This window comes from Cannabis sativa, chromosome 7 (assembly GCF_029168945.1).
Source record: "Cannabis sativa cultivar Pink pepper isolate KNU-18-1 chromosome 7, ASM2916894v1, whole genome shotgun sequence".
Lineage (NCBI taxonomy): Eukaryota > Viridiplantae > Streptophyta > Magnoliopsida > Rosales > Cannabaceae > Cannabis > Cannabis sativa.
The window spans coordinates 52,726,171-52,753,734 of record NC_083607.1 but is presented as its reverse complement, the minus strand read 5'-3'; the positions used below and the strand labels follow the sequence as shown (position 1 = coordinate 52,753,734).

Genomic DNA, 27,564 nt, shown 5'->3' with positions numbered 1-27,564 from the left:
CTAACGGAGAAGAAGACAAATGGCCAAAGAAGAAAATGCGCTGAATACGATGTTAGAGAAAAACCAGTAGAGGAAAATGTCGCTGGCCAAGAAATATCTGCAGGATTTGATAGCGAAGGAGTTGGCGTTGGAGGAGAAAAGATCGCTAGAGGAAGTTCCATCACCGGCGTCGAATGGGATGAGTTAGAAATCGTCAAGGTGAGACCCCACAGTTCACGCAAAAGATATGATGTTGAAGATGGTGCATGCGAGAGATAACTTTGGTGAAACAAACTTCTCAAAGCCTTATCATACAAGGTCTAATTCATTAACTCTGTAAGTGTTATTATTTTGGTAGATTATTTGAACAGTAAGTGTAGTCGTATCTGGTGCTTCTAGTCTATTATAACTGCACATCTGCTTTCTGTTATAATCTGTGTGAGTTTGTTATAACTTAACAATTGGTGTTAGTTTTTGTTAGGTCGGCTGAACTATTGGATATAAATAGTCATTTTCATTCTGTAAATGAATTAGCTATCAAATCCATATCTTTGGTTAGTTCAGGTTTATCGTGTGAGTTAGAGCAGTATCTTGCTTTTCTTGTTGTTGTTCTTACAGGTCTGATCATATAGCTTGAAGATGGAGATCAGAGCCTGTCGTTGCTGAGTTCAGACTGAAGGGAGTTCAGTGTCATCTTCGTCATCAAATCTGAAGGGATTTCAGATTGAAGAGAAATGTCGAAGACGAACTCAGTTGCTGCACAAGGGATTGTGTTCTTACAACTAAGACTCTTGATTGTTGTTGGTAATTCATTACTAATTGCTGTAAAGATTGTATTAAATTCCTAAGAGTGAACTGGATATTGTAATACAAATCTTTTGGATTTAGTAGATGTGATTACCCTGGTTTGGGGAACCCAAGCACTAGTCGGCTAAGATGTGTTCTCAGTGCAGATGAAGCTTGTAAATCATTGTGTGCTTTACTGCTTTATTCTCAATCAGTGTAGAGAAGAACATTGCGGAGATCATCTCTAACGGAGAAGAAGAAAAATGGCCAAAGAAGAAAATGGGCTGAATACGATGTCAGAGAAAAACCAGCAGAGGAAAACGTCGCTGGCCAAAGAAGAAATGATCGCTAGAGGCAGTTCCATCACCAACGTCAAATGGGATGAGTTAGAAATCGTCAAGGTCAGACCCCACAGTTCACGCAAAAGAGATGATGTTGAAGATGGTGCCTGCGAGAGATAACTTTGGTGAAACAAACTTCTCAAAGCCTTATCATACAAGGTCTAATTCATTAACTCTTTGTTCGTATCCAAACTCACGAAACTTGGCCCACCTAAGCAAAACCCTTACCTCCACTCATCATTTCAATGGGCAGGTCCAATGGGTATCCTAGTACAGCCCATTTAACCAAAATTTCTTCACATAAAAGGCCCAAACAATACATCATTAAAGAGCATGTGCCATTTAATGAAAAGTCACCTCGCATTCTTCTCTTCCACAAATGGCCCAACTTATTTCAATTTGCTCCAAATCTAGCCCACTACAACACATGTCTTCACCTAATTTTTCCAAGGAAAATTTTCATAAATATGAGAATTGAGGTTATAATTTACTTTTTTATTGCATAAATAAATAACACTATATGGTTATGGATTTTTTTTAAATATTTATATGGGTTTTTTATGCCATATTTTTGTAAAAAAAACGTAGAAATTTTATATTTGTAAAACAACAATAAGTTTTGTCGGAAAAGTCATCGGCGCCGAAAAAGTTAGTGTTGCTGGAAAAGTCACTGTAGCCGAAAAAGATACCGTCGAATTCACCAGAAGTTGATGTCTCAGATATAACTAAAAATATAATTGTTCTATGAATAAAAACTAATAACTCAAACCGGTTATAATTGAAATATAACTGGTTCTATAATGTAATAAATAAAAATAAATAACATAAAATAACTCAAACCAGTTATAATTAAAATAGAACCGGTTCTATAACAGTGTTATAATGAATAAAAACTAATAACACGAAATAACTCAAAATCCATTATAATTAAAATAGAACCGGTTCTATAACAGTGTTATAATGAATAAAAACTAATAACACGAAATAACTCAAAATCCATTATAATTAAAATAGAACCGGTTATATAACATAATGAATGCAAACAAGTAACACACAATAAATCAAACCGATTACAATTAAAAAATAAAGGAAAAATCAGTTCCTAAACACTAAAACATAAATTAAAAACAAAACTAGTTCTTCAATAAAAAAATCTCATAACATATAACACCTCATAAAACCGATTACAATTTTTTTTTCAAGAAAATGGAGATCAATTTCAAAAAATATTGAGGCATAAATATGAAAAGAATCAGTTCCATAACAAAATAAATAAACACAAATAATAACACACAATAACTCAAATATAATATAAAGAAACTGGTTATGTTTATCAACTAGTTAAAAATTTAAGACAAAAAAACTGGTTCCGTAAAGCAACTAAGTTAAAAATTCACACACAAAAAATCAGTTAAATAAAATAGCTCAAACAAAAATATCCATTCAACATGCTCCAACCCACCAAATAATTACACCCATACCATATCTACATCAAAAATACTCATTCATTATGTTTATATAACCGGTTTGAGTTATTTTGTGTTATTTATTTTTATTCATTGTAATATTGTTATAGAACCGATTCTAATTTAATTATAATTAGTTTGAGTTATTTTGTTTTATTTGTTTTTATTCATTATGTTACAGAACCGGTTATATTTCAATTATAACCGGTTTGAGTTATTTTGTGTTATTTATTTTCATTCATCATGTTATAAAACTGATTCTATTTTTGTTTATATTTGAGACATCTACTTATGGTGACTATTCCAGTGACTTTTACCAGCGACGATGACTTTTTCAGCGACAATAATTTTTCTAGTGATTTTTTCGAGGACACTAACTTTTTTGGCCACTTTTTCGGTGTCGGTAACTTTTTTGGCGACTTTTCCAACAAAACTTACTATTATTTACAAATATGGGATTTCCATCTTTTTTAAAAAAAAAAAAAATATGGCAAAAAAAAAAAACCCATATAAATGTAAAAAAAAAATCATAATCCCTTAGCATCATTTATTTATTCCATAAAAATGTAAACTCTTATAATTTTCTTATATATATAGTATACTTTCTACTTTTTTTCAATTAATGAATGTGCCCTTTTGGACCCAAGAAAGGTACAACCCAATATGATGGCCCATTTTCCTATTTCCTCTTTATCTTTCTATCACGATATGGAGCCTTTCCGGGTACCTTCTCTTACCATCATCATCTACCATGGATGGAAGGACCCAAGCTCAAACTTGAACACTTTTTTTCTAGGTCGCCCATGGCAGCGACAGCTACCGTGGTTCTAGCCATGGAAAAGAAACAACTTCATTTTTCTCGAGTTTTCCCTTCTATCGACCAATCAAAATTTGTAAGTTCCATAACTATTTGGTTCTTTCATGTGTGGGACCAGGGTCGAGTTTTCTGCATTTCAAAGAAATTTTTGGTGGTCACTTGGTTGGAGTTTCTTACGTAACTAGCTGGACGGGGTGTTATGGACTAAAGGAAGCTTTGACATGCGACTTACGGTCCATCAACTCTAACAAAACCATAGGTGACAGATTTGTTCTTGCTGGTATTGTTGTGGGAGAGCTATTCAAGTTTCCTTGGCTCTATTTTCTGGTATTGGGGACATCACAAACTGTTTCAAAGTGGAACTTTTGTGTTTTACTAATGCCATTCCAGAGTTGGATTTTCGATAGAGGGTGCCAAATACAGCACCAACATTCTGACTGTGCATCCAGGACATCACAAAATACCACATTACTAGTCTAGTTCGTTGACAGAGGTCGCACACAACATGGGGCTCTCATGGGTGATTTCATCAGTCGCCTTGAGGACAAGGTGAACTTCGGGCGACCGATAATATTAGGCCCTAGGATTAATATGGTGGGCTAGCATATATTAAATAAAAGGTATTTGAGTCTTTGTATTGGGGGTAGTGTTTAGGAGGGAATACAATAGTATATATAAGTGAGTAAGGGAGTAGTGAGGGTATGCAATGTATTGAGTAAATCACTCTTTGCATCGAATGGGGCCTAAGGGCTCCCACCAATTGTAATTGTTGTACTCATACATATAATACATATATTTTTAGTGTTTGGCTACTATTTTGCTACTATTCTCTTGTTTCTATTGCTGTTATTTTTAACTATTTGTTGTTATTTCATTGTGTGCTTGAGTTTAGAATTCTCGGGTCTTATCACCTATCCATTAGTATGAAGAAAAGCAACTGAGGGTACAATAAACAATAAACAGGTCTACGCCTAATCCAAATTTCTTCCATGTCTAAGCCTAAAGCATGTTTGGAGAGTCAATGGGCAACAATATTGGCTTCAATAATATGTACATTGAAACACTCGTCTGCACACCAACGAAGACCCATGTAAGAATGTTTGGGCTTCTTATTTTTTTTAAAAGAAACTTAGTTCATTAAATCGAAGAAAAAAAGATGGGAATTACAGGGGAAATTCCCTCCCCAAATATCAAACCAGCATTAGTACTAGAGATCCTAGCGCTTTTAGCAAGTCCATCCGCAAAGGTGTTGAAACACCGATTCAAGAAAGAAAACTTATAGACTTTGAAATTCGTAACTAAATCTAAAATCGAAAACGACACACGCAAGAGTCTCCAATCAGGGATACACTTGTTTAAGGAAAAATTACGATTAGCAACTTGACAATCGAAAAACACATGAATATTACTCTAGGAAGATGCACCAACCCAAGTTAATGCCATTTTGATTGCCAGAGCTTCAGCCTCCAAAGCAGTTTCAGCAGCTGTTCGAAGAGAATAATGCGCCCAAGTTCCATCACTGCAATTCGTCATCACAGCTGCAATACTAGCCACACCAGCCTCCCAAGACACATTCGTACATATCACAATGTTCGTATCATCCCAGATGGGCTTCTCCAAGCACCCCGGGGTCAAAGAACTTTTCTTCGGATCAGTAGTAACCAGCTCAGAATATTCATTGAAGAGGTTGTTGATTTTTTGTATTGCAGTGCCCAAATCGATAGCACCTCCCTTAAGTCAAATCAAATTTCTATACTGCCAAATAACATTAGCCACACAACCAAAATAGAGTATGATAAGCCTTTTGCAACTATTGGGAGAATTTTAAGACATTACCTCTAAGGTTTGCAGAAGAGAGTCTCCAGGAAATGTATCAATACGGCAAGGGAAAGGACTCGAGAATTATACGGCTTTAGCAAAACTGCATTCCTTGAAAAGATGAAGGGAACTCTCTTCCAAACCATCACACAAGAAATTGTTTTTATCCACAACAAGTGGCAGCCTCGTCTTTATAGGGAGCGCTTCGTTTAGGATCCTCCAAAGCATAATTGTAATTTTTGGATGCATAGAAGGGTGCCAAATCCACTTCCACAAATCTTTCTTAGGACAGAATCTTTCAGCTTGATCAACCAAGTAGGCATCCTTTACCGAGAATTTTCCATTTCTATTGTGTTTCCAAATATGTTGGTCACCAATAGATAATGGAACTCTTGGGATATCAAGGAATTTTTTTTACCAAGATTCGACCCAAAGATTTGGGAAATCATCTCCCAATTCCATTCATTATCAGTTGAAATGTTTGCCATTGTTTTCATGGTGAAACCTTTACCTCTCAAGTTCTTCATTAGTTCATGGAACTCCTTAAAATCCAACCAAGGGATCAAAGGTTGGTTCCATACATCAATAGAGTCACCAGCAGCAGCCAAGGATACCGAACCATTGAGAATGATATCCTTAGAGTGCAAAATACCCCTCCAAATAGTCGACTCATTTGATATATGCTCCACAGACCAAAAATTTTGCGATCCACAATGATTTTGCAAGAGACATTGAACCCACAACTTAGAGGTATCATTTACCATACTCCAAGCAAGTTTCAATAGCAAGGCTTTGTTCATATCCTCAAACCTACGCAAACCCAAACCTCCATGGACTTTCGGTTAACAGATGAGATCCCACGATCTAAAGGACATGAATCTTTCTTTTTCCATATTACCTGTCCACCAAAATTTCCTCACCAGGCCATCCAAACTTTGACAAGTAGCAAGAGGGACCTTATTTGTTGACATAGCATAGATTGGCAAAGAGGCAGCTACCGATTTGATCAAAGTGAGTCTACTTACGTACGATAATAGTTTCAGCTTCCAGCCTTCCAAACTTTGTCTCATACCATCCACAAGCTTTCGATAGTCATCTCTTTTTCTTCTTTTGAAAACAAATGGGATGCCTAGATGACGTTCTTCCCCACTCGACTCTTTAATCTTAAGGTGATTCAAAATCAATTTTTTCCTTCCATAGCTCATTTTTCTTCTTTTGAAAACAAATGGGATGCCTAGATGACGTTCTTCCCCATTCGACTCTTTAATCTTAAGTTGATTCAAAATCAATTTTTTCCTTCCATAGCTCATGTTTTTTGAAAAAAGAATACTAAACTTGGATTTACTACACACCTGGCCTGACCACCTCTCATACAGATTTAAACATTGAATTAAAGTATCAACTTCCCTTTCATCAATGCACCCAAAAAGAATGGTGTCATCTGCGAACATTAAATGGGAGATCGAAGGAGCTGTCCGAGCTATTTTCATCCCATGGACCCGACCCTCCATCTCTACTTTGTGAAGAAGCTTCAATAAAACGTCATGACAAAGGAGGAATATAAATGGAGAAAGAGGATCCCCTTGCTGAAATCCCCTTTGGGGAACAATTTTCTTTATGGGACTCCCGTTGAGAAGCACCGAATAAGACACACTCGTGATACACTTCATGATAAGATTACAACAATTTTCATCAAAACCATTTGCCGAGAGCACTCTACGTATAAAGACCCACTCCATGCTGTCATAGGCTTTAAACATATCAAGCTTGATGGCTTGGGTGAGAAAATACAAATCGAAGTGTATCTTTCTCATAGAAACAAAAATGGCTAAAGAAAGAATGGTGGAAGTATCTCGTTGTTTAGGCTACTATAATATGGTTTGTATCCCTGCTATTGGTTTGGTAGGGAATTTTTGTCTAATGTGGAATGAGGAAGTTAAAATCAATATTCTTAATATTGATAATAGTATTATAGAGGCCGATGTGTGGGATTACCAAGTGGGTTCAATGTGGAAGCTTTATGCTACATATACCACTCCTTATGAAGAAGAAGAAAAAAACTATTTCTGGAATAATTTGTCCTTAAAATTGGACACTTTTAATAGCCTTAGATTGTTTTTGGACTTGAATTGTCTTAGTAGTGAAGAAGAGAAGCGGGGGCATAGAGTCACTAAAAGAGAAACAAGATGGTTGTCTAAGTTTGTTGGTAGAACAGAGGGAGTTGATCTGAGATTCAAAGGATGCAACATTACTTGGCACAATAAGAGGTTTAAAGGAGGTCTGATTCGAGAGCACCTCGATAAAGCTATTAGCTCAATGGATTGGATTGCCTTATTTCCTGAAGCGAGGATTCTTAATTTCCCAATCACGTTGTCTGATCATGCACCTATTCTTTTGGACACATGTATGTTTGCTAGTAAAGGGCTCATACCTTTGTGTTTTCTCGACGCCTGGTGTAACACCCTAACTATTAAAGGCGTGTTAGCGTGATTTTAAATGTACTGTGTAGCTCGTTGCTAATCAACGAGGTTATTGAAAATCGTGAATAATTAAAATTTGTTTATTTACTGAAAAAAAAATTAAAGTATTACATATATAATATTTCAGGATCCCATTTACAAAATACTCTATAAAAGTTTGCTATACATATAATCAAAAGTTTGTCACCCAGCGACTATACAGCAAAAGCCTCGATGTCACAAAGATCGTACGCTCAAGGCTTAACTGCCCCGACATGTACAATCTTCATCTGCTCGCTCTCACGGCTCCTCAACTTTAGCTTTGCCCTTACCTACACATAGCAACAACACTGTGAGTCAACAGACTCAGTAAGAAAAGCATAACATATAATATACAAATAACTTGGGTTATAACCTAGCACCCATACACCCAATCATAACCCTAATCCCCGTGTCCCACACGGTGATGAGTCTAGAACGTTCATACGACGGTACTATTGACCATAATTGCAACCTATACTCGGTATGTTAGTCATACTCTAACCATACCGATGTGATACTGTCAAGTAGTACGGTACTATCGACCATAATATCAGCCTGTACTCAGTATGCTAGTCATACTCTAGTTACACCGATGTGATACTGTCAGATAGTACAAAAGCCAACATACATATCTAATGTAATCTAACAGGCTTACTAACATGCACGCTAAACATGTAAATACATATGTATACTGTTATACCAATCTTACCTTGATTCCGAATTCAGGTGTGCTGGCCTACCTGAGTGGAACAACTGCTCGACGAATTACAGGCTCCTAAATCACATCAATCATATCAAAGGTAAGTGACACGCTAAATCACTTTCCGGGGACTGAAACTTGAAAATAAAAGTTTCCCTATCGATAAATAGCATGAAAATACCCTAAACATCTCAAAAATGAGAAAAACTATGGTTCCCAAAACTGCCCCAACCGGTAGACCGGTTCCCAATTGGAATTTCGGTTCTGAGGGGTTTTGTTAGGCTATTTTTAGCATACGTTTTGGGTCACTTTTTATAGTCGTTTTCCTTCTTTATTATTATATTAGGAATAGAATTATGCTTGTTTACTTTGGTTTCAAGTTTCACACTTGGAATGTATCAATTGATCAAATTTCAGAAAACAACAATCTATAGAAGGAGAAAATTCTGCAAGAAAATAAAGCTGAAATTTCAAGCTTAAATTTGAATATGTTCTGATCCGATTTTGGAAAATATCAAAGCATAAAAGTTCTAGATTTCTTTTTCTTATTTCCAACAAATCTTGAATCAACTCATTTGGAGTTCGTATGTGAAAGTTATGCACATTTTACTGAAAGATGCTGAAGCTGTCAAATTTTGCTTTAGTAGTCGCGAGCACCACTTTCCATGGTCGCGACCCTTTTTCATGGTCGCGACTAAGAGCCAGGCAGCGAGCTTTTTTTTTTTTTTTCTTTCGTATTTTGTCTATGGTCGCGACTAGGCTTTATGTAGTCGCGACTAGGGGCGAAAAACGAGATTTTTGGGCAGTTTGTGACGTTTTCAAAGGTAGCAACCCTAATTTCTATTTAAGGGGCTCGTGTTTTAGAAGGAAGGGAGGCAGAAATTGGATCCAAAAGTGAAAGAAGGAGGCAGAGGAAGCAATGGTGGCGATCCAGAATGCAATCACCAACTAGTTCTTTCTTAAACTCTTAATTTCTATGTTAATTTCTGTTTTAGTTTTGATTATGGATGTTATTATCTATTTTATGAACTAAACTCCTATTTAGGGAGATGATGAATGTTGATTGAAATTACTTTTGGTTAATGATAATTGCTATTTCTCCTTTCTCGATTTTGAATTTATCCATATTTTTGTTTAATTTCATGTTTAAGATTGATCATCTTCTACATGTTCTATGATCCCAATTCAAAATCTGAAAAGTGAGAATTGGGAATGCTAAAATTGGATAAACTAGGTTTTGATGTGAAACAAAAGTATTTGCATAGCCTTTGTGACATTTAGATTATTGCTTAATGCTGATTATATGTTAATCTATCTCAGAGATGATTAGATAACATGTGATTTAGGACCTACAAGATCTGAAAAGAGTTAGGTTAATTTTTATAATCTGTCATTCACATTAAGAAAGAGAATAGTAATTAGCATTAACAATTGGGTAATTAAATCAACATGATTCTTTTCCCTAATTTCTCATCCTTGATTAAACACCTTTATTGCTTTCTTTAATTTTCTAGTTTTTCTTTATTTCAAAATCTATCAAAATTATTTATCTACCAAATAGAATCATAAGTCTAATTTAGTGGTATTCAGTTCAATTTCCTGTGGTTCGACCTTACTTGCGTGAGTTTACTACTTGATTACGTGCACTTGCGTATTTTCTATAAATTTCGTAACAAGTTTTTGGCGTCGTTGCCGGGGAGTTTTTTAAAAATTGATATTACAAAAATTATATTAAATTCTACTTTGGTTAATTTTTCTTGCTTATTGCTAATCTGTTTCTTTAAGATTGTCTTATTTCAGGAATTGAGGGTGCATGCAACGTTAAGGACAAAGTGTAATACTGCGGGTTGATCTTGAATTTGAGAAGACCTGTAGAAGAAATAGAAGAAACATGAGGCAAGAAAGGGTTTCAGCAACTGCTGAAACACAAGAAATCATGGCTAAGAATGCTAATGGCGGTGACAATGGAGACAACAACGGTAATAACGGTTGTGCCATTGAAGATCAAGCAAATGGTCGTAGTTTGAGGGACTACATTCTTCCAACTCTTACGGGGGTTCAATCTTGTATAAGACCACCCGTCGTGGATGCAAACAACTTTGAGATAAAGCCAGCCATACTCCAAATGGTGCAGTCTTCAGTCCAGTTTGGTGGACTCCCCTCTGAAGACCCCAATCAGCACTTGTCAAATTTCATGGAGTTATGTCAGACTTTCAAAGTCAATGGAGTTAGTGATGATACAATCCGCTTGAGACTTTTCCCATTCTCGCTGAGAGAGTGAGCTAAGAGTTGGCTAATCTCCTTGCCACCGAACTCTATTGCAACATGGACGGATTAGGCGACAAAGTTCTTGTCCAAGTTTTTTCCTCCAGCAAAAGCTGCCAAGCTGCTAGGGGAAATTAATAATTTTTGTCAACTGGACAATGAATCTCTTTATGAGGCTTGGGAGAGGTTCAAAGATCTCATCAAAAAATGTCCACATCATGGGATCGAAAAGTGGATGTTGGTTCATAATTTCTACAATGGGATGATTGGTAATACCAGAACAATTATAGACACTGCAGCTGGTGGGGCATTTATGAGAAAAAGTGCAAACGAGACCTATGATCTCCTCGAAGAAATGGCCATGAATAACCAACAATGGCGAACTGAAAGAAGCCAAACGAAGAAAGTTGCTGGTATGCACGAGGTAGACGCTATCACCAAGTTGACAGCCCAAGTGGAGGCCCTGACGAAGTTGAAGACTGCTCAGGTGAAACAGGCTCAAGTTACTTGTGAGCTATGTGGGGGCCCTCACACATATGACACATGCCCGGTGGATGTTTTGCCAATGGATCAAGCGAAAGCCATTGGGAACTATTCTCAAAAAAATAATTATGGGCACAACCAATAGGGGATCTACCAGCAGAGAAATCAGCCCCAACAAAACCAACAACAACTGCAACAACAAAGTCCTAGTGGAGGCTTAAATATCCAAGCTGACTTATTGCTCCAATTCATGATGGAGACTAAAGCCTCTATTAAAACTCTAGAAACTCAGATGGAACAATTGGCTACTCAAGTGGCAAAACAAGCTCAAGGAAATTCACCTAGCACTAGTGAGGCAAAACGAAAAGAGCAATGTAAAGCAATTTCCTTGAGGAGTGGAAAGAGTTATGAGGGACCTAGTGGCAAGCAACCAGTTGAGATGTGGTTCAGGATCAACAGGCACAGACACAAGCACCAAAGGAAAAGAAGACTACCGAGGGTCTTGCACCGAAAGAAGCTTCGCCTCCGATCAACATAGATCATCATATTAAAATTCCTTACCCTCAAAGACTCCGCAAGAACAACCTCGACAAGCAGTTTTCAAAATTTCTTGAAATATTCAAGAAGCTGCTGGTAGGCTAAAATTATTCTAAGTTTTGGGTCGTATTTTTAGTTAGTTTTCACTCTTTGTTTCTAATTTTGGGGCTATTTTACGCTTGATTCTTTTGTTTCAGTTCCTCGGGTGTTTAAAGAAAGTATATACAAGAATTGAGGACAAGTGGTGAAAGAATTTAGAAGAAAAATAAACAAGACATTTTGCTGCCTAATACTGTCGCGACGGGACAATGTCCCTGTCGCGACGCGGATTGGCAGAGAGTTTTGGAAAATTCTGCTTAAGCCTTCGTCGCAACGGGCAAATATCCCGTCGCGACGGGGACCTAGTGACGGGATTTTTGGGCAGTTTCGTAATTTCACAAATTTTAAAGATGAGACTTAGTTTAAATAGAGGGAGTTCGTGAAAATTGAGATTCATTCAGATTTGGAACCCTATAAACAAAGGAGGAGGCTAGAAGAGCAGCTTGTGGCGACCCGGATCAATTGCTTCAACTAGTTCTTTCTCTTTTCTTTAATTTTTCTATGCTATTTTCTGTTTTAATTTTAATTACGGATTTGATTATGGATGTTATGAACTAAACTCCTATTTAGGGAGATGATGATTGTTGATTGACATTATCTTTAGTTAATGATAATTTCTATTTCTCCTTTCTTGATTGTGAAATTTATCCATATTTTTATTAATTCCATGTTTAAGCTTGATCACCTTTTACATGTTCTATGATCTCAATTCAAAATTTAAAAAGTGAGAATTGAGAATGCTAAAATTGGATAAGCTAGGTTTTGATGTGAAACAATAGTATTTACATAGCCTTTGTGACAATTAGATTGTAACGCCCGTACTTATCATTTACTAAATTCAAAAGATAATTTTAATATATTATAACTTTATTAACATATGGGTCGGGATCTCGAGTATCAAAATACAATTTAAAAGTATTTTACTAGCATATACATATAATATTTTTTTTTTTATAAACATGCGAACAGGCAACTTCAAAATACAGATTCAAAATAGTAAAAGACCGAAACCCTCCAGGTTACACTGCCGCGATATGTACAATCACTGTCGAGCTCCATCTCACTGTTCCTCCAGCTTCGCTTTTCCTTTACCTACACCAGGTAGCAAACTGATGAGTCAACAGACTCAGTATGATGAACAAGACATATACATATAAGTATTGCGAAGTCGGCTTTATGCTTAAGCCGCCCTGAGCTCAGCAATCGAGCTCACCAAATGATTAAGAACGTTCTTAAGGGAAGTACGACCTCTGTACCAAATGCACCACAGTACCAACCCTGTACTCGTGTTGGTAGAGCCATTATTGTACTCCTTGGAATTACTAAGTGTTGTACCACATGCATGACGTACCCCCTAGTACTCGTGTTGGTAACACCGTAACCCTACCGATATTCTACACTATACTAACACTCTTTAAATCACATACATATTAGTATTATTAGTGCAAACATCCAGACAAGCATTCATTTACATATATGTACTATTCATGCTATCTTACCTCGCTTCGTGCTCAGGTGTGTCGGTCAGCCTGAGTGGAAGTGCAGCTCGACTCTTTACAGGGCCTTAAACCATAATATTCAAACTCGATGAGAGACATTCTAAAACATCTATCGGGGATTTAAAATTGAAATTAAGGATAACCCTATCGATAAACAGGATGCAAACACCCTAAATTACGCAAAAACAGGAAAAACTAGGGTTCGGGAAAAGGCCCCAAAGGGCAGACAGGTTCCCAACCGGAACCCCAGTTCCTGGGTACCAACTGGTCGACCGGTTCTAATGGTCCCCCAGAACCGGTCGACCAGTTCTGTGCTGGGAACCCTAAAACCGATCCCATGACCTCAAATCCATCCCAAACTTTATGAAACTCTCCAGTACACCTGTATATACCCAAATAAACTCAAACCAACCAAAAGAACTCAACAAATAGCTCATAAAACAAAATCACCATGAAAGCTCAAAGTTGAAGTTCTCAAACTCCAACTTTGCTTCAACAACACAATCATCTTCAAAATCAGCTTGAAACCTAGTAAGTAAACATAATCTAACTTAAGAATATAACTACATAAAGTCCCAACACAAGCAGCCACCTAAAACCTAGAATTCAACATTAAACCTAACTTCAACTCAAGAAATACAAGTAGAGAAGAGATTATATGAGTATTACCTCAAATTAGGATACACAATTCTTGCTGAGATCTCCCTACAGCAACAAGAAAAGGTGATCCTTTAGTGAATTCGAGAGAGAGAAAGAGAGAGGTATTAAAATGGTCAAAATTTTCTAACTTCTCCAATGAAGACTTTCCTTCTTTTATTTCATTTCTTTAACCCCAAATATCAGATTTCACACATAACATAAACCCCCATATAAGACAAAAGTCCACTTAGCCAATTACCCATTTTACTCCCAAAATATAAGAAACAAGGTTTAAACCAACTAAGGGTAGTTTAGTCATTTTTCACCCTTGACAAAACCCGATATATACTAAAACATATAAAATGCGACTCTCTAAGGACCCAACGTCGCTTTCAACAGCTTCCGAGCGCAATCACAAATATTAATAAATTTACTTAAATAGCATAATAAACATGTATGAACTTAAATAAATTCCACCATATGCATTTTATAAATATTAATTGAATCTCAAACATAAAACCTAATTATTTAATAACCCAAGGTATTAATTATAAGCGGTCTTTACATAGATTATTGCGTAATGCTGATTATATGTTAGTCTAATTCAGATATGATTAGATAACATGTAATTTAGGGCCTAAAAAATCTGAAAAGAGTTAGGTTAATTTTATACTCTGTCATTCACATTGAGAAAGAGAGTAGTAATTAACATTAACAATTGGGTAATTAAATCAACATGATTCTTTTCCCTAATTTCTCATCCTTGATTAAACAACTTTACTGCTTTCTTTAATTTTCTTGTTTTTCTTTATTTTAAACTTTATTAAAATTATTTTTATCTGCCAAATAGAATCATAAATCTAATTTAGTGGTATTCAGTTCAATTCCCTGTGGTTCGACCTCACCTGTGTGAGTTTACTACTTGATTACGTACACTTGCGTATTGTTCATATTTTTCGTAACAGCTGCACATTAATATTCCATTTGCGGAGGCCTTGGAGCAAATGCCAACTTACCTGAAGTTCATGAAAGAAATTTTAGCTAAGAAAAGAAAGTTGGAAGAATTTGAGACAGTGGCACTCACTGAGGAGTGCAGTGCAATTTCGCAGAAGAAACTACCGCCCAAGCTAAAAGATCCGGGTAGTTTCAATATTCCATGCTCTATAGGGGGTTCGGTGGAAACTAAAGCTCTATGTGATATGGGAGCAAACATTAATCTAATGCCCTTGTCTGTCTTCAAAAGGCTATGATTGGGAAAAGCAAAGCCCATAAGAGTGACTTTACAACTGGCGGATCGTTCATTGACTCATCCTCGTGGGATAATTGAAGATGTACTGGTGAAGGTTGGTAAGATTATCTTTCCTGCTGATTTCCTGATTCTTGATATGGAGGAAGATTCAACTAATCCCATTATTTTGGGAAGACCATTCTTAGCCACGGGGCGTGTATTAATAGATTTTCAAAAGGGGGAGTTAAAGTTGCGAGTGCAAGATGAAGAGGTCAATTTTAATGTTTTTGCCCCAACCGACATTCCTACCTGTTGCAAGATTGAGATGGTGAAGGGTTCTTCTGTTAAAGCTAATAAAAAGAGAGAAAAGCCTAAAGTGCGATTTTGAACGATTCGGTGTCATTGGAAAAGATTGATGTGTGGTAGTTCTGAAGGTGAACTTACTCTTGTGCAAAACTCTGAAATTCACAACATTGGAGGTCAATTTTCTTCATTCGGTACGAGGGCTCTATTGGATGCAAGGGGTGGACTTGATCCAATTTGAAGCAGTATTGAGGTTCAACCCCTTCTGATGGGGGTGCAGGTAAGTCTCCCTTTCCTTGTTTTGCATGACACATTGGGGACAATGTGTATTCTAAGTTTGGGGGAGGGGACTTATAAAAAAAATTATTGTTTTAGTTATTCTGTTCTTTTTAGTTATTTTGCTTTAGTTTAGTCTTTTAATATGGTTGTTAGTCGATTAAAAAAACTGAAGATAGTTGTGTGCTGCTGTTAATTGTGATATGCCCTGAAATTTTGAAACTGTGTGCTTAATTCTGTCAACTCTTTGGGTTAGTTTGGATGCTTATAAAGCCTGTGTATGGATGCAATTTGATGATGTGGAAAATATGTTATAATTGTTTTACTGTGGTTTGTGGTAAGATTGATTGAATAGCTTAGAACTTGCATGTCTTATTCTTTTGAAGCGAAATCCTTGACAACATTTACTAGGAACATGATTTAGGCAGTTTGTTTGGATAGTTTGAGCCTTTCAAGCCTACCATAAAATGAATATCCTTAGTGAACCCTTTTGAGCCTAAACCTGTTTCGTTTCTTCACCCATTGAACTAAAAGATGTATCCACACTGTTATTTTTGTTCTCATTGCATTTTTAATGGTATCATAAGCCTTACAATAAGTTTGGGGGAGTGAAATATATAGTGTGTGGAAGTATTGAAGAAAAGAAAAAAAAAACCTTGCGTGATTGAGAAACATGTGAAAAAAAAAAAGAATTGTAACTCGCCATCACTTGAAAAAAAGAAAGAAAAAAAATCAGAAATAAAGAAAAATTTCAGTGATGTCCGGTGACTGAAAAAAATAACAGAAAAATCTCAATCATTGTTAGTTGTGGGAATACTTCAGGAAATTTTAAATTATGAGAAGTTTGTGGGTTCTATTGTGCTTATGATATCTTTAGCCAAAAATGTCTTGTATTTTCCGAATATCTAAGCTGTAAAATTCTTACCTAAAAAGTCCTTTTGATTCTGAAAAGAATGTTGTCAACATTAGTGGAGAAAGGTAAGCATGCAAGCATATTGGCTATTAGTTTGGGACTGATTTGATGGAGTGAAACAATTATGACATTATTTCAATATTGAAGTTAGTTTGTATCTGTACATTGTGTGATAAGATGAGCATCCTAATTAATTGTTAGAGTTTTTAGAATTAAAAATCTAGTTTAGTTAATGGAAGGAAATTTCACATGAGCCAGCAATAATATAATTATCTGATAGCTTAGTTAATAGAGTTTTAGTGTTAGTCTTAGTCTTACTCGAGGGCGAGTATGAATCTAGTTTGGGGGAATTTATTAGGCTATTTTTAGCTTACGTTTTGGGTAACTTTTTATAGTCGTTTTCCTTATTTATTATTATATTTGGAATATAATTATGCTTGTTTTCTTTGGTTTCAGGTTTCGCACTTGGAATGTATCAATTGATCAAATTTCGGAAAACAACAATCTATAGAAGGAGAAAATTCTGCAAGAAAATAAAGCTGAAATTTCAAGCTTAAATTTGACTATGTTCTGATCAGATTTTGGAAAAAGTCAAAACATAAAAGTTTTAGATTTATTTTTATTCTTTCCAACACATCTTGAATCAACTCATTTGGAGTTTATATGTTAATATTATGCACATTTTACTGAAAGATGTTGAAGCTGTCAAATTTTGCTTCAGTAGTCGCGACCACCACTTTCCATGGTCGCGACCCTTTTTCATGGTCGCGACTAGGAGCCAGGCAGCGAGCTTATTTTTTGTATTTTGCCTATGGTCGCGACTAGGCTTTATGTAGTCGCGATTAGGGGCGAAAGACGAGATTTTTGGGCAGTTTTTGACTTTTTCAAAGGTAGCAACCCTAATTTCTATTTAAGGGGCTCGTGTTTTAGAAGGAAGGGAGGCAGAAATTGGATCCAAAAGTGAAAGAAGGAGGCAGAGGAAGCAATGGAGACGATCCGGAATGCAATCACCAACTAGTTCTTTCTTAAACTCTTAATTTCTATGTTAATTTCTATTTTAGTTTTTATTATGGATGTTATTATGAATTTTATGAACTAAACTTCTATTTAGGGAGATGATGAATGTTGATTGAAATTAATTTTGGTTAATGATAATTGCTATTTCTCCTTTCTTGATTGTGAATTTATCCATATTTGTGTTTAATTATATGTTTAAGATTGATCACCTTCTACATGTTCTATGATCCCAATTCAAAATCTGAAAAGTGAGAATTGGGAATGCTAAAATTGGATAAACTAGGTTTTGATGTGAAACGAAAGTATTTGCATAGCCTTTGTGACATTTAGATTATTGCTAAATGCTGATTATATGTTAATCTATCTCAGAGATTATTAGATAACATGTGATTTAGGACCTAAAAGATCTGAAAAGAGTTAGGTTAATTTTTATAATCTGCCATTCACATTAAGAAAGAGAATAGTAATTAGCATTAATAATTGGGTAATTAAATCAACACGATTCTTTTCCCTAATTTCTCATCCTTGATTAAACACCTTTATTGCTTTCTTTAATTTTCTTGTTTTTCTTTATTTCAAAATCTATCAAAATTATTTATCTACCAAATAGAATCATAAGTCTAATTTAGTGGTATTCAGTTCAATTCCCTGTGTTTTGACCTCACCTGCGTGAGTTTACTACTTGATTACGTGCACTTGCGTATTATTCATAATTTTCGTAACAAGTTTCCTAGGGACCAACCGGAATTTCGGTTCCTATAGGTCCCCCTGAACCGGAATTCCGGTTCAGTGCAGGAAACACCAAAAAGTCCATATCTCAACCAAATCATTCCCAATTCACATGAAACCTTCCAGACCGTTTCTACACATCCTAAAGTTCATTTTCCATGCAACAAAACCAGTACCCAAACTCATAAAATAAGAAATCCGTAACTTGGTCAAACTAACTAACAACCATTAAAACCCAAGCACTAACAGCAGCTACAACAATACAAAACACAAAGCATGCATAAATCCATAACTTAAAACCCAAGAAAGCTATGAAGGAGTTACTAGAGGCTTACCCAAAGCTTGAAACCACCAACTCCTTGCTGAACTAAGCTTGAAATGAAGAAGAAATTGACAAACCCTAGCTGCCTCTAGGTGAATTTGAGAGAGAGAGAGAGAGAGAGAGAGAGAGAGAGAGAGAGAGAGAGAGAGAGAGAGAGAGAGAGAGAGAGAGAGAGAGAGTTGAGAGAAAATGAGATTTTTCCTTTTCTTTGATTTTTTCTTGAAAATGAAATAATACACTATACTTGATTTACTAAATCAACATAAAATCATCTTAATTAACATAACTTAAAGTCACAAAATGACAAAAGGCTAATGGGGAAAAATGACCATTTTGCCCCTCCCACACTAAAAGTCAAAAAGGGCACTAAGGGTTATTTTGGGAAATTCTAAAATCCCGACAATTCCTGACATTCCCAATGTCTAAACTATAACGCCCCGCTCTACTAAAATACTAAGATGTGATTCTAATAGCCAAATACCGCGTTCCAATGTTGTCGGGCACTAAGAATGCAAAATTATGAAATTTCCATATATGACATATAAAATGTATTCTGAATTCAAATAAATCATCATAAATTAATAATTTAGAATTAATAAATAATTTTCATAATTAAACCCCTAATTATCTGCTAATTTCTAAATTTAAGCTAAGCGGTCTTTACACCTGGACCCGTGATGAGTCTTGCAAGTCAACAATTGAAGAAGCGTGGTCCTCCCAGGATATGGACTTAACTAAGAAGATTAATTGTAATCTCAAAAGAACCTATCGAGCTTTGCAATTATGGAACAAGAAGAGAATCAGTGACATTGATCTTACAATTAGGGAATTGGAAAAGCGATTATCGAAGATTCAAAGCCAACAAATTTTTGAAGAGTTAATGGAGGAAGAATTGGTTATTCAAAGACGGCTGTTTATTGCTTGGATAATGTAAGAAGACATGTGGAGACAAAAGTCTAGAGATTTATGGCTGAAATTAGGAGATCGGAACTTGAGATTCTTCCATGTCTCAACGGCTGTTAAGAGATGAAGAAACCAGATTTAGGCCCTTCGAGCAAACAGTGCAGACTTTGGGACGAGAGGAGAATGATTTCAAACAAAATCAATTGCTACTTTGAAGACATATTTACATCTAGCAACCCCTCTTATCCTCAAGAGTTGGGAGACCTGTTGAGTTGGGAAACCTGTTTGTTAAGAAAGTTAGTGAAGCCAATTTTTCCATTGCTGCAATTCCTTCCTTCGAAGAAGTTAGAGATACAATGTTCAATCTTCATCCTTTAAAAGCTCTAGGTCCGAATGGGTTTTGGGGATGTTTTTTCTGCAAATACTTGAGTATAGTGGGGGGAACTTGGTTGATGTTGTGAAGAACATATTTCAAATCGAAGAAATGATACCTGGACTCAACTATACCTTCATTTTCCTGATTCCCAAAGTTGTTCACCTTGAGAAAATTGAGCAATTCAGACCAATAAGTCTGTGCAATTTCACATACAAGGTGGTGGCAAAGATAATCTCGAATAGATTGAGGCCCTATATGGATGGGCTGATTTCCCCAGTTCAATCGGCTTTTATTTATGGGGGTTGGATCGCGGAATCATCAATTCTCACTCAAGAACTGGTCCATAAAATTCATTCAAAGCGGGGAAAGGGACCCTTATGGTCGTTAAACAAGATATGCACAAAGCTTACGACAAGATAGAATGGAGCTTTATACATAGAGTTTTAGTGGAGAATGGTTTTGATAGCAAGGTTTGTCAATTAATTATGTCCTGTGTTCGAAGTGTTTCCTACTCTGTGTTGGTGAATGGAAGTCCTCTCAAGAAGTTTTTTCCACAAAGGGGTCTCCGCCAAGGTGATCCTCTATCCCCTTTCTTATTTCTTCTAGCACATGAGGTGCTTTCAAAGCTTATTAACAAAACTGGAAGTTCAAATTTGATCCATGGAATTCAAATTGCTAGATCAACCCCGTCTATTTCTCATCTAATGTTCGCGGATGACACCATTTTATTCTCTCGAGCCAATTTGGGGGAAGCAAAAGAATTGATTCAGTGTTTGAAGGCTTACGAGTCCTGGTCAGGAAAAGTTTGTAGCAAAGTTAAGTTTATTGTTCTCTTTTTTAAAAATCTAGACAGTAACAAAAAGAAAGTTTTACTTGATGCTCTTAAAGTCTCTGAGTCGTGCGAAGATGAGAGACATCTAGGGAACTCGTTTGTTTTCAAAGAGGTGGAAAAAGAAAGGCAATCTTAAATTGAAATCAAGAATGATGAGCCACCTTGAGGAATGGAAAATGACGCTTCTTTCTTATGCACTCGTTTAACTTTGATTAAATCGGTCGCATCTTCTTTACCTATTTACAGTATGTCAACAAACAAGGTACCTATTTCTATTTGACGTAACTTAGATGATCTGGTAAGAAAATACTAGTGGATAGGTTGTGCCAATAAAGATCGTTTTATGGCCTTCAAAGCCTGGGATCAAATTTGTCAACCGAAGTCCTCTGGCGACCTAGGCACCAGAAGATTCAAAGATCTGAATCGTGCTCTTCTCTCCAAATTGGCTTGGTCAGTAGCGAACCAAGAGGACAAGCCTTCGGTGCAATGGCTTCTTAGTAAGTATTGTTCTTTTGACAGCTTCTGGGTCGTGAAGTCAAAGAGTAATAACTCGTTCTTGTGGAAAAGTTTATTGGATGTTAGAGATATCATTCTCAAAGGTTCAATCATTTTGGCGGGAGATGAAAGGTCGATAGATGTCTGGAAACAACCTTAGATTCCGTGGTTGGATTTGTTAAGTTTTCAACATCTAACGGATAGCTTAACACCGAAGGGATATACTGTGTCCTTGGTTGCAGACCTTTCTATTGGTCACGAATGGAACAAGGAGATTGTAGTTCAGATTTTTGGAGAGGAATTAGGAAACAAAATAGATTCCTAGAATTCCTTTCCCTCGTGAAGATCAGACTATATGGAAGGTTAACAACAGCGGGAAGTTCTCTGTTAAGAGTGCCTACTGCCTAGATCAAGCCTATAGATTTGGTCCTCAAAGAGATCATTGGAAGTGGGTTTGGCATGTGGATATTCATCCTAGAGTGTCAGTTACTCTTTGGAGAATTTTGAATGAAGCCATCCCCATCAGGAGCAGATTACCGTTTGTTATCGATAAGCACTGTGTGTTGTGTGGTGCAAATGAGGAAACATGTTTGCATTTGTTTGAAGAGTGTAGTGTAGCAAAAGCGTTATGGTTTACTGGGGATTCCCCAATTCTTAGTGACCTGATACCTACTACTTCTAGTCTCAATTTTGCTGAGTTTTTGTTTTCCTCTGTCCCCATTAGTTACAAAACTAGAATGGTTCTCTTCATGGGGACCCTTCTCTCTGAAGTTTGGTCATTGAGGAATAGATTAAATGTTTTTGGAAACACTGTTAATTTGCATTGTGTGAGAAGAAAAGTGTTCGAGTCTTTTGAGGAAGCTTTCAACCTAGTGTGGTCTGATGCAGGTCGTGCTCCTGATCCTGATTGTGCTTCGATCTTGAAAGGTTCAGGGTCCTAGTGTGAGAACAGTATGGGTGCTGCTGCAGTCATGGTTAACATCGCACAAGGTTCGTGGGCCTATCACTTTTATCTCCTGCTTCTACTTCTTCATCCTTGGAAGCTAAATTAAAAGTAATTTAGTTTGCATTGAAATGGGCTCTACAGAATGATTGGCTAGATATCTCTATTTTCTTCAATTCTCAAGTGGTTGTTCAAGCACTCAAGAAGAGAAGCCGCATACTTAGTAGTTTTAAATTTAATTAAGAAGTTTTATAGTTGCTCTTTTGCCTTTGTTAATCGTAAGTATAACTCTTTTAGGGATGGTTTAGCAAAAATAGTTAGATTGGCTAACCAATTTGCTGGTTCCTATCAAGAGGAGGGAGTTTCCTCTCTATTCCTTTTAATGAACGCAGAGTTCTTTCAAAAAAAAAAAAAAAGTCTATTTCTACACAGAAAATAAATGTCTTTCTTTATCCAAGCACACCAATTCACCGAACAACCCAATTATTTCGATACAAGTACAAAAATTAGTGAACATGCAATTCTTTTTTGCTACTAAATATAGAAAAGCATGCTGAGATTACACTAGAATACAAAGTGAGTGATAATAGTGACAATCCATCATATAGAATAATAAAATGACTTTAAGAAGTTGACAAAATTTGACTTACAGTAAATGCAAACTATCAACTCAATAGCAAGCGTAGAGACATGGAACTAGCCTAGTAAAATTATATGGTAAAATAAATGAAACCAGGCTAAAGTTCAGATAATTAGTAGAGTTTACCAGGGAAGAAAAATGGCAAAAAAGAAATTAGAAATATGCCGATTACAAATGCCCCTTTCTTCTCTGAGACACCCCTTGATTTCTAAAGCTGCAGGACCTTTATTGGTTAAAAAATCTCTCTTTCTTATCATTAACAAAAAGAAAACTTCTCCAAAACCTTTCTTTAAGAAATATAAGAAAACAAGAGACGTATCAATCTCTGTGAAACAAAGAATTGCCTATAAAACAGCAAAAAGTCTCACCAATCAGCTTCACAGCTCCACCGCACTGTATACAAGGGTACGCCTCAACTTATTATGGCTCGAAGCAGAACGCATATTATTATCTTTCACATTCAATTTTGATGCATCCATTGCATAATATCCTTCCGAATAACTCCCTCAAACCTACCTTCGAGGTAGTTTGATCTTAATCCTTCAGTGCCTTTGACACACAAGTTCCGGTACTGGGTCATAGTACCAACAGGGTTTGTGACTCGCATCTGTGTAATACTTGCAAAGGGTTTGGACCACACATTTTTGTACGAGGAAAACAGATGTCGTTCAGATTCTTGATTTCTGGATGTTTGGTTGTTCCCTGGAGTTTTGACATGGTTTGACTTTGAGTTTGTTGCCTGTTTTGTCATGGTCATGCTTGAGTTTCCACTTGAGGAGGATTTTTCAAGGGGACCACGGATCTGAGCTGATGGTTTCATCCGATCAAGACACCGTAAAATCCAATTCCCAAGATTTCGGCCCACTTCTATGTCTCGTTGTTGTACATTGTGGTGAACCTTGAGGGCCACATCAAATACAGCACGGGTTCGTCTTTTAAGAAACAAAGAAAGAAAGAAATTAATTATAGCCTTTGCATTCAAAATGCAAGTCCAAGTGAAATAAAAAAGCCAGCTCCATTCGCTCTTAATGATGTTAATACAAATCACTTAAAAATGATGATAAATTACAATGAAAGAGTATTGTAGACATTGACGATCATTCAGACTCAGACATTTGTAGCCTAAGAACACATATAGACCAAGTAACTGAGTTTATGAATGACTAGATATCGTGATAAATTAGTTGGCACATGCTTGAATAACAACTTAACTAAGTAGTAAAACATGTGATCAATTTCATCCATCAAAAACAAAATGATTACTCTTACCTAAACCATATATAACCCTAGTAAATAGGTTCAGGACAATCAGAATAAACTGATACATCAACAGCACAGTGACAACAAGATAGTATTTCAAATGAAATAATCACAGCATTACCCAATACTATTTGAAACTTGGATAACTTACCTTAGCTCAAATGAAATAATCACAGCTATATGCAATCAAACATGATTCACAAGCAAAAAATCATTTCAGTACTTGTAAAACTAGATAGTATTTCAAGGATACATAATTGGCTTTTATAAGTTAAGCAAATTGGTGAACTTTCCATTCATTTCGATTCAACTTCCCTTAGACTGGTAATTGCTACAAGCCAAATAATGCATTAGAACTCTGCAAAAACACAACTTGAATTTTTGGAGCTGTACAATGAAGGGCACATTTTTATTCACACCTTTTCCAATGAGCCATTGATCAGATCTAACAGTTGCATTTAAAGTTAATTCCTAAGAAGAAAGAACACATCTTCATAAAAAGGGAAAGATACGCAACTGTTATGGTTTCAAACAAAATTCAATAGGAATGTAACATTTTTCATTTGGCTCAATGAATTCTTGATCAAGTAGTCACCTTAAATGTGTGAATGTATAATAATCGAGTTAATCCATCACTCTTTAATACAATTCTCTTCTGTCAATTGTAATTTGCAATAACAAATCAATTTTTAATAGCCTCCCTCAGTAATGCAATCAATTTGATCATCAAAGGAAGCAACTAATCCACACATAATTTGAAACGGTAGGCTAACATAGTCACTAATTGATTTAGAAAGAAAACTAGGATGTCGCACAAATCATAAAATGCTGACCTAATTTAATTTGCTACAATCATTCATCAAATTTCGTTATCTGCTTGTTGAGTATTGTTATCCCCTTTATGAACTTTAATATACACAAAAGCTTCAAAGGCTCAAGACCGAAACCTAGTCTGATTATCAAATTTCAAACTTAACAAAGTCATGAGCAGTCTCTTTCACAATAAATTCCACATAAAAGAACCCAGAAATCAGCATTCGAATGCAGACATAAGTCAAGTTTTGTGATCATAAAATGATATATAGTAAAACACCCATCATATTCGATTGTATAGAAACAAAAAAAATGCAAGCATATCTAACTGAATGAATACACGAGCTTGAAAGCTATGATCAAGAGCAATAGATTACCTCTGAACAAATTGACGGATCTTTGGATGCTTAGAACTAATGATGCGTCTTTGAATCCTGAGAGCCAATCTATATGTACGCTTCAAACCCAGAAAATAGGCCGTCCCCAATGTGATCTCCCATAGCACCATTATTCTATCCTGCTAACTTTTTCACCGATGCGATGTTTCCTGAAAAGTGTTCGTGTTTAGTTTGTTGTTCTAATGTAGAATTCATTTTTCCTTAAATGTTGTCTTCACAAACTACTAAATGAGTAATAAGAGATGACACGTATTCCTAAGCATTAGCAGTTGTAAGTCTTATGTACGGTGTAATGCGCAAGACTAGAAATATGTTATGCAGTGGGAGTGATGAATTAGTATCAGCTTAGCCCTAGATAGAAACATTGGGTGGTATTTAAATACATACTCAAGTTACTATGATGGGTCAGAATCAATATGCTAGACTATTAGGTTGGATCTTTTGGACCCAGTTGGTCACAACAGAAAGTCTGTTTCTAGAATAATGACTACTCTTGGGGTGGAACCACAATTGAGAAAAGCGTTATGCAATTTCTAAGTACATAGCTTGTTTTAGACAGCTAAGTATGAGACTGGCCAAAAAATTCTATTCTAAATATGGTTTTACTTCCGAATTGAATAAACCGCTGGTTTTGTTTTGTGACAAATAAAGATGTGATTGCCAATCTTAAAGCCACAAGAGATGAAAAACATATACAATATTGCAACTCCATTATCATAACACAACCTCAATTTATAAACAATGAACTTTTTCCATTAAAATTATAATTTATACTAAATAAGAATTTCCATAAATTCTCAAAAAATTAAGAAACTACGGAAACAAACAGCCTCACACAAAAATAGCACAATAAGGTTCAAGTCGCATAAATCACTTAAAAAGTATATATGCATGCAGAGAGATGGGTATTTTGATTACTATATAAGAATCAAACTATTGTCATTCTTTTCTTTTCTGTTCTTCATCTTCTTTTTCAGGATCTCAAAGTACCTGGTGAGAAGGCCCAAAAGCTGCTCACTTAGTAAACCTGAGTCTTGTATGTCACCCTTAATCTTTCTCTTCAAAAAAGAAATAAATGAAAGAGAAAAAAAAAACGGATCAAACCAGATTTGAGCTCTCAAATTAATATTAGAACAGTTGATAATGTTTACTCCAGCTTGATAAATGGAGCACTAACTGTAATGGATTTGAAAGGACGCAAATGAATTAGAATGAGAAAGGTAAAATACGAATAGGGCTCTAACTTAATGCATCACACAATGAAAAAACTACTAATTCATTACACATCTTTACTCGTACTGTAAAGAAAACAAGCTCATTAATAAACACACTATGAAAGTACCCCTAATTTACTGAAAGCCAATACTTGTATAACTTGTGTTCTTAAAGAAAGTCAATGGCACCTTCTTCAATTTCCCATCATATCACCGAAAGGTAAAATAAATAGCATACGCAATTGAACACTACAAACACGCCTATAGACTACTGGTACCTATTATGAGAAATCATTTTCTAATCAAACTGTGAAAGTATTAGGAAGAAAATCGTATTTGACCACATATAGTTTTTTTACAGTGGAAGTCATAATTCCATTTTTGTCAGTAATTAATTGGACATATTATTCCACAAATCCAAACCACATGCCACCGAACAGTTCAAGAACTAGAATGACAGGAAATTAAGCCATCAATATATCAGTTCTTCATGAAAAAATTACACAGAAAACACTCAATCTAAACAGAAAACCAAGTAATGGAAAAAGATACATTAGGCCAATTTTTAAGAGCTACATTTTTGGGAAAAAGATAAAAAAGATGAGAAGAGCTCTCTGGGTGAAAAATAGTAAAAGAGATCAAGAGAGCTACAACGATCAAAATCCATCGGCAAAATACAGAGGGAATGTCATCGATGTTGATAGAGAGAGAGAGAGAGAGAGAGAGAGAGAGAGAGAGAGAGAGAGAGAAATAGCGAAGGAGAAGAGGAAGATTGGCTCACCACATGAGGAGGAGAGGAGCGTCGGAAGCAGAGAGAAACCCTATACCCTCGTTCGTATTGCGTGGAGAAGAAAACGAATTTGATCTGACTTTTTTAACAAGTAATTTGAGGCAAAACAATTCAGTTTTCACTTCCTATTACACTTTTTAACGCTAATAAATACCTTTAGTGACACACCTAGCTGCTTGGAA

The 27,564-nt window shown here is 36.0% G+C and overlaps 2 protein-coding genes and 1 non-coding gene across 5 annotated transcripts; all 3 read right to left on the bottom strand.

The window, feature by feature from the left end:
• Positions 1–4,799: 4,799 nt before the first annotated feature.
• Positions 4,800–6,946, bottom strand: LOC115696623 (uncharacterized). The gene is made up of 5 exons (XM_030623516.1): positions 6,280–6,946; positions 6,106–6,163; positions 5,637–6,017; positions 5,298–5,553; positions 4,800–5,120 (listed from the first exon to the last, which is right to left on the bottom strand). The coding sequence occupies exons 1-5, from the start codon at positions 6,944–6,946 to the stop codon at positions 4,800–4,802; spliced, it is 1,683 nt and encodes a 560-aa protein (XP_030479376.1).
• Positions 6,947–10,791: 3,845 nt separating this feature from the next.
• On the bottom strand, positions 10,792–10,898 carry LOC115698372 (small nucleolar RNA R71). Its single transcript, XR_004008123.1, has one exon. It is a non-coding gene; the product is annotated as a small nucleolar RNA R71 (small nucleolar RNA).
• Positions 10,899–22,848: 11,950 nt separating this feature from the next.
• Positions 22,849–27,564, bottom strand: LOC115697709 (uncharacterized). Of its 3 annotated transcripts, none has more exons than XM_030624805.2 (4): positions 27,374–27,564; positions 26,369–26,436; positions 25,358–25,527; positions 22,849–23,839 (listed from the first exon to the last, which is right to left on the bottom strand). In XM_030624805.2, the coding sequence occupies exons 3-4, from the start codon at positions 25,486–25,488 to the stop codon at positions 23,368–23,370; spliced, it is 603 nt and encodes a 200-aa protein (XP_030480665.1). In that variant the 5' UTR covers positions 25,489–25,527; positions 26,369–26,436; positions 27,374–27,564; the 3' UTR covers positions 22,849–23,367. The 3 variants fall into 3 exon arrangements, with proteins under 3 accessions (XP_030480665.1, XP_060974921.1, XP_030480666.1); XM_061118938.1 differs by having other exon boundaries at positions 26,369–26,554; positions 27,374–27,504; XM_030624806.2 differs by lacking the exon at positions 26,369–26,436 and having other exon boundaries at positions 27,374–27,511.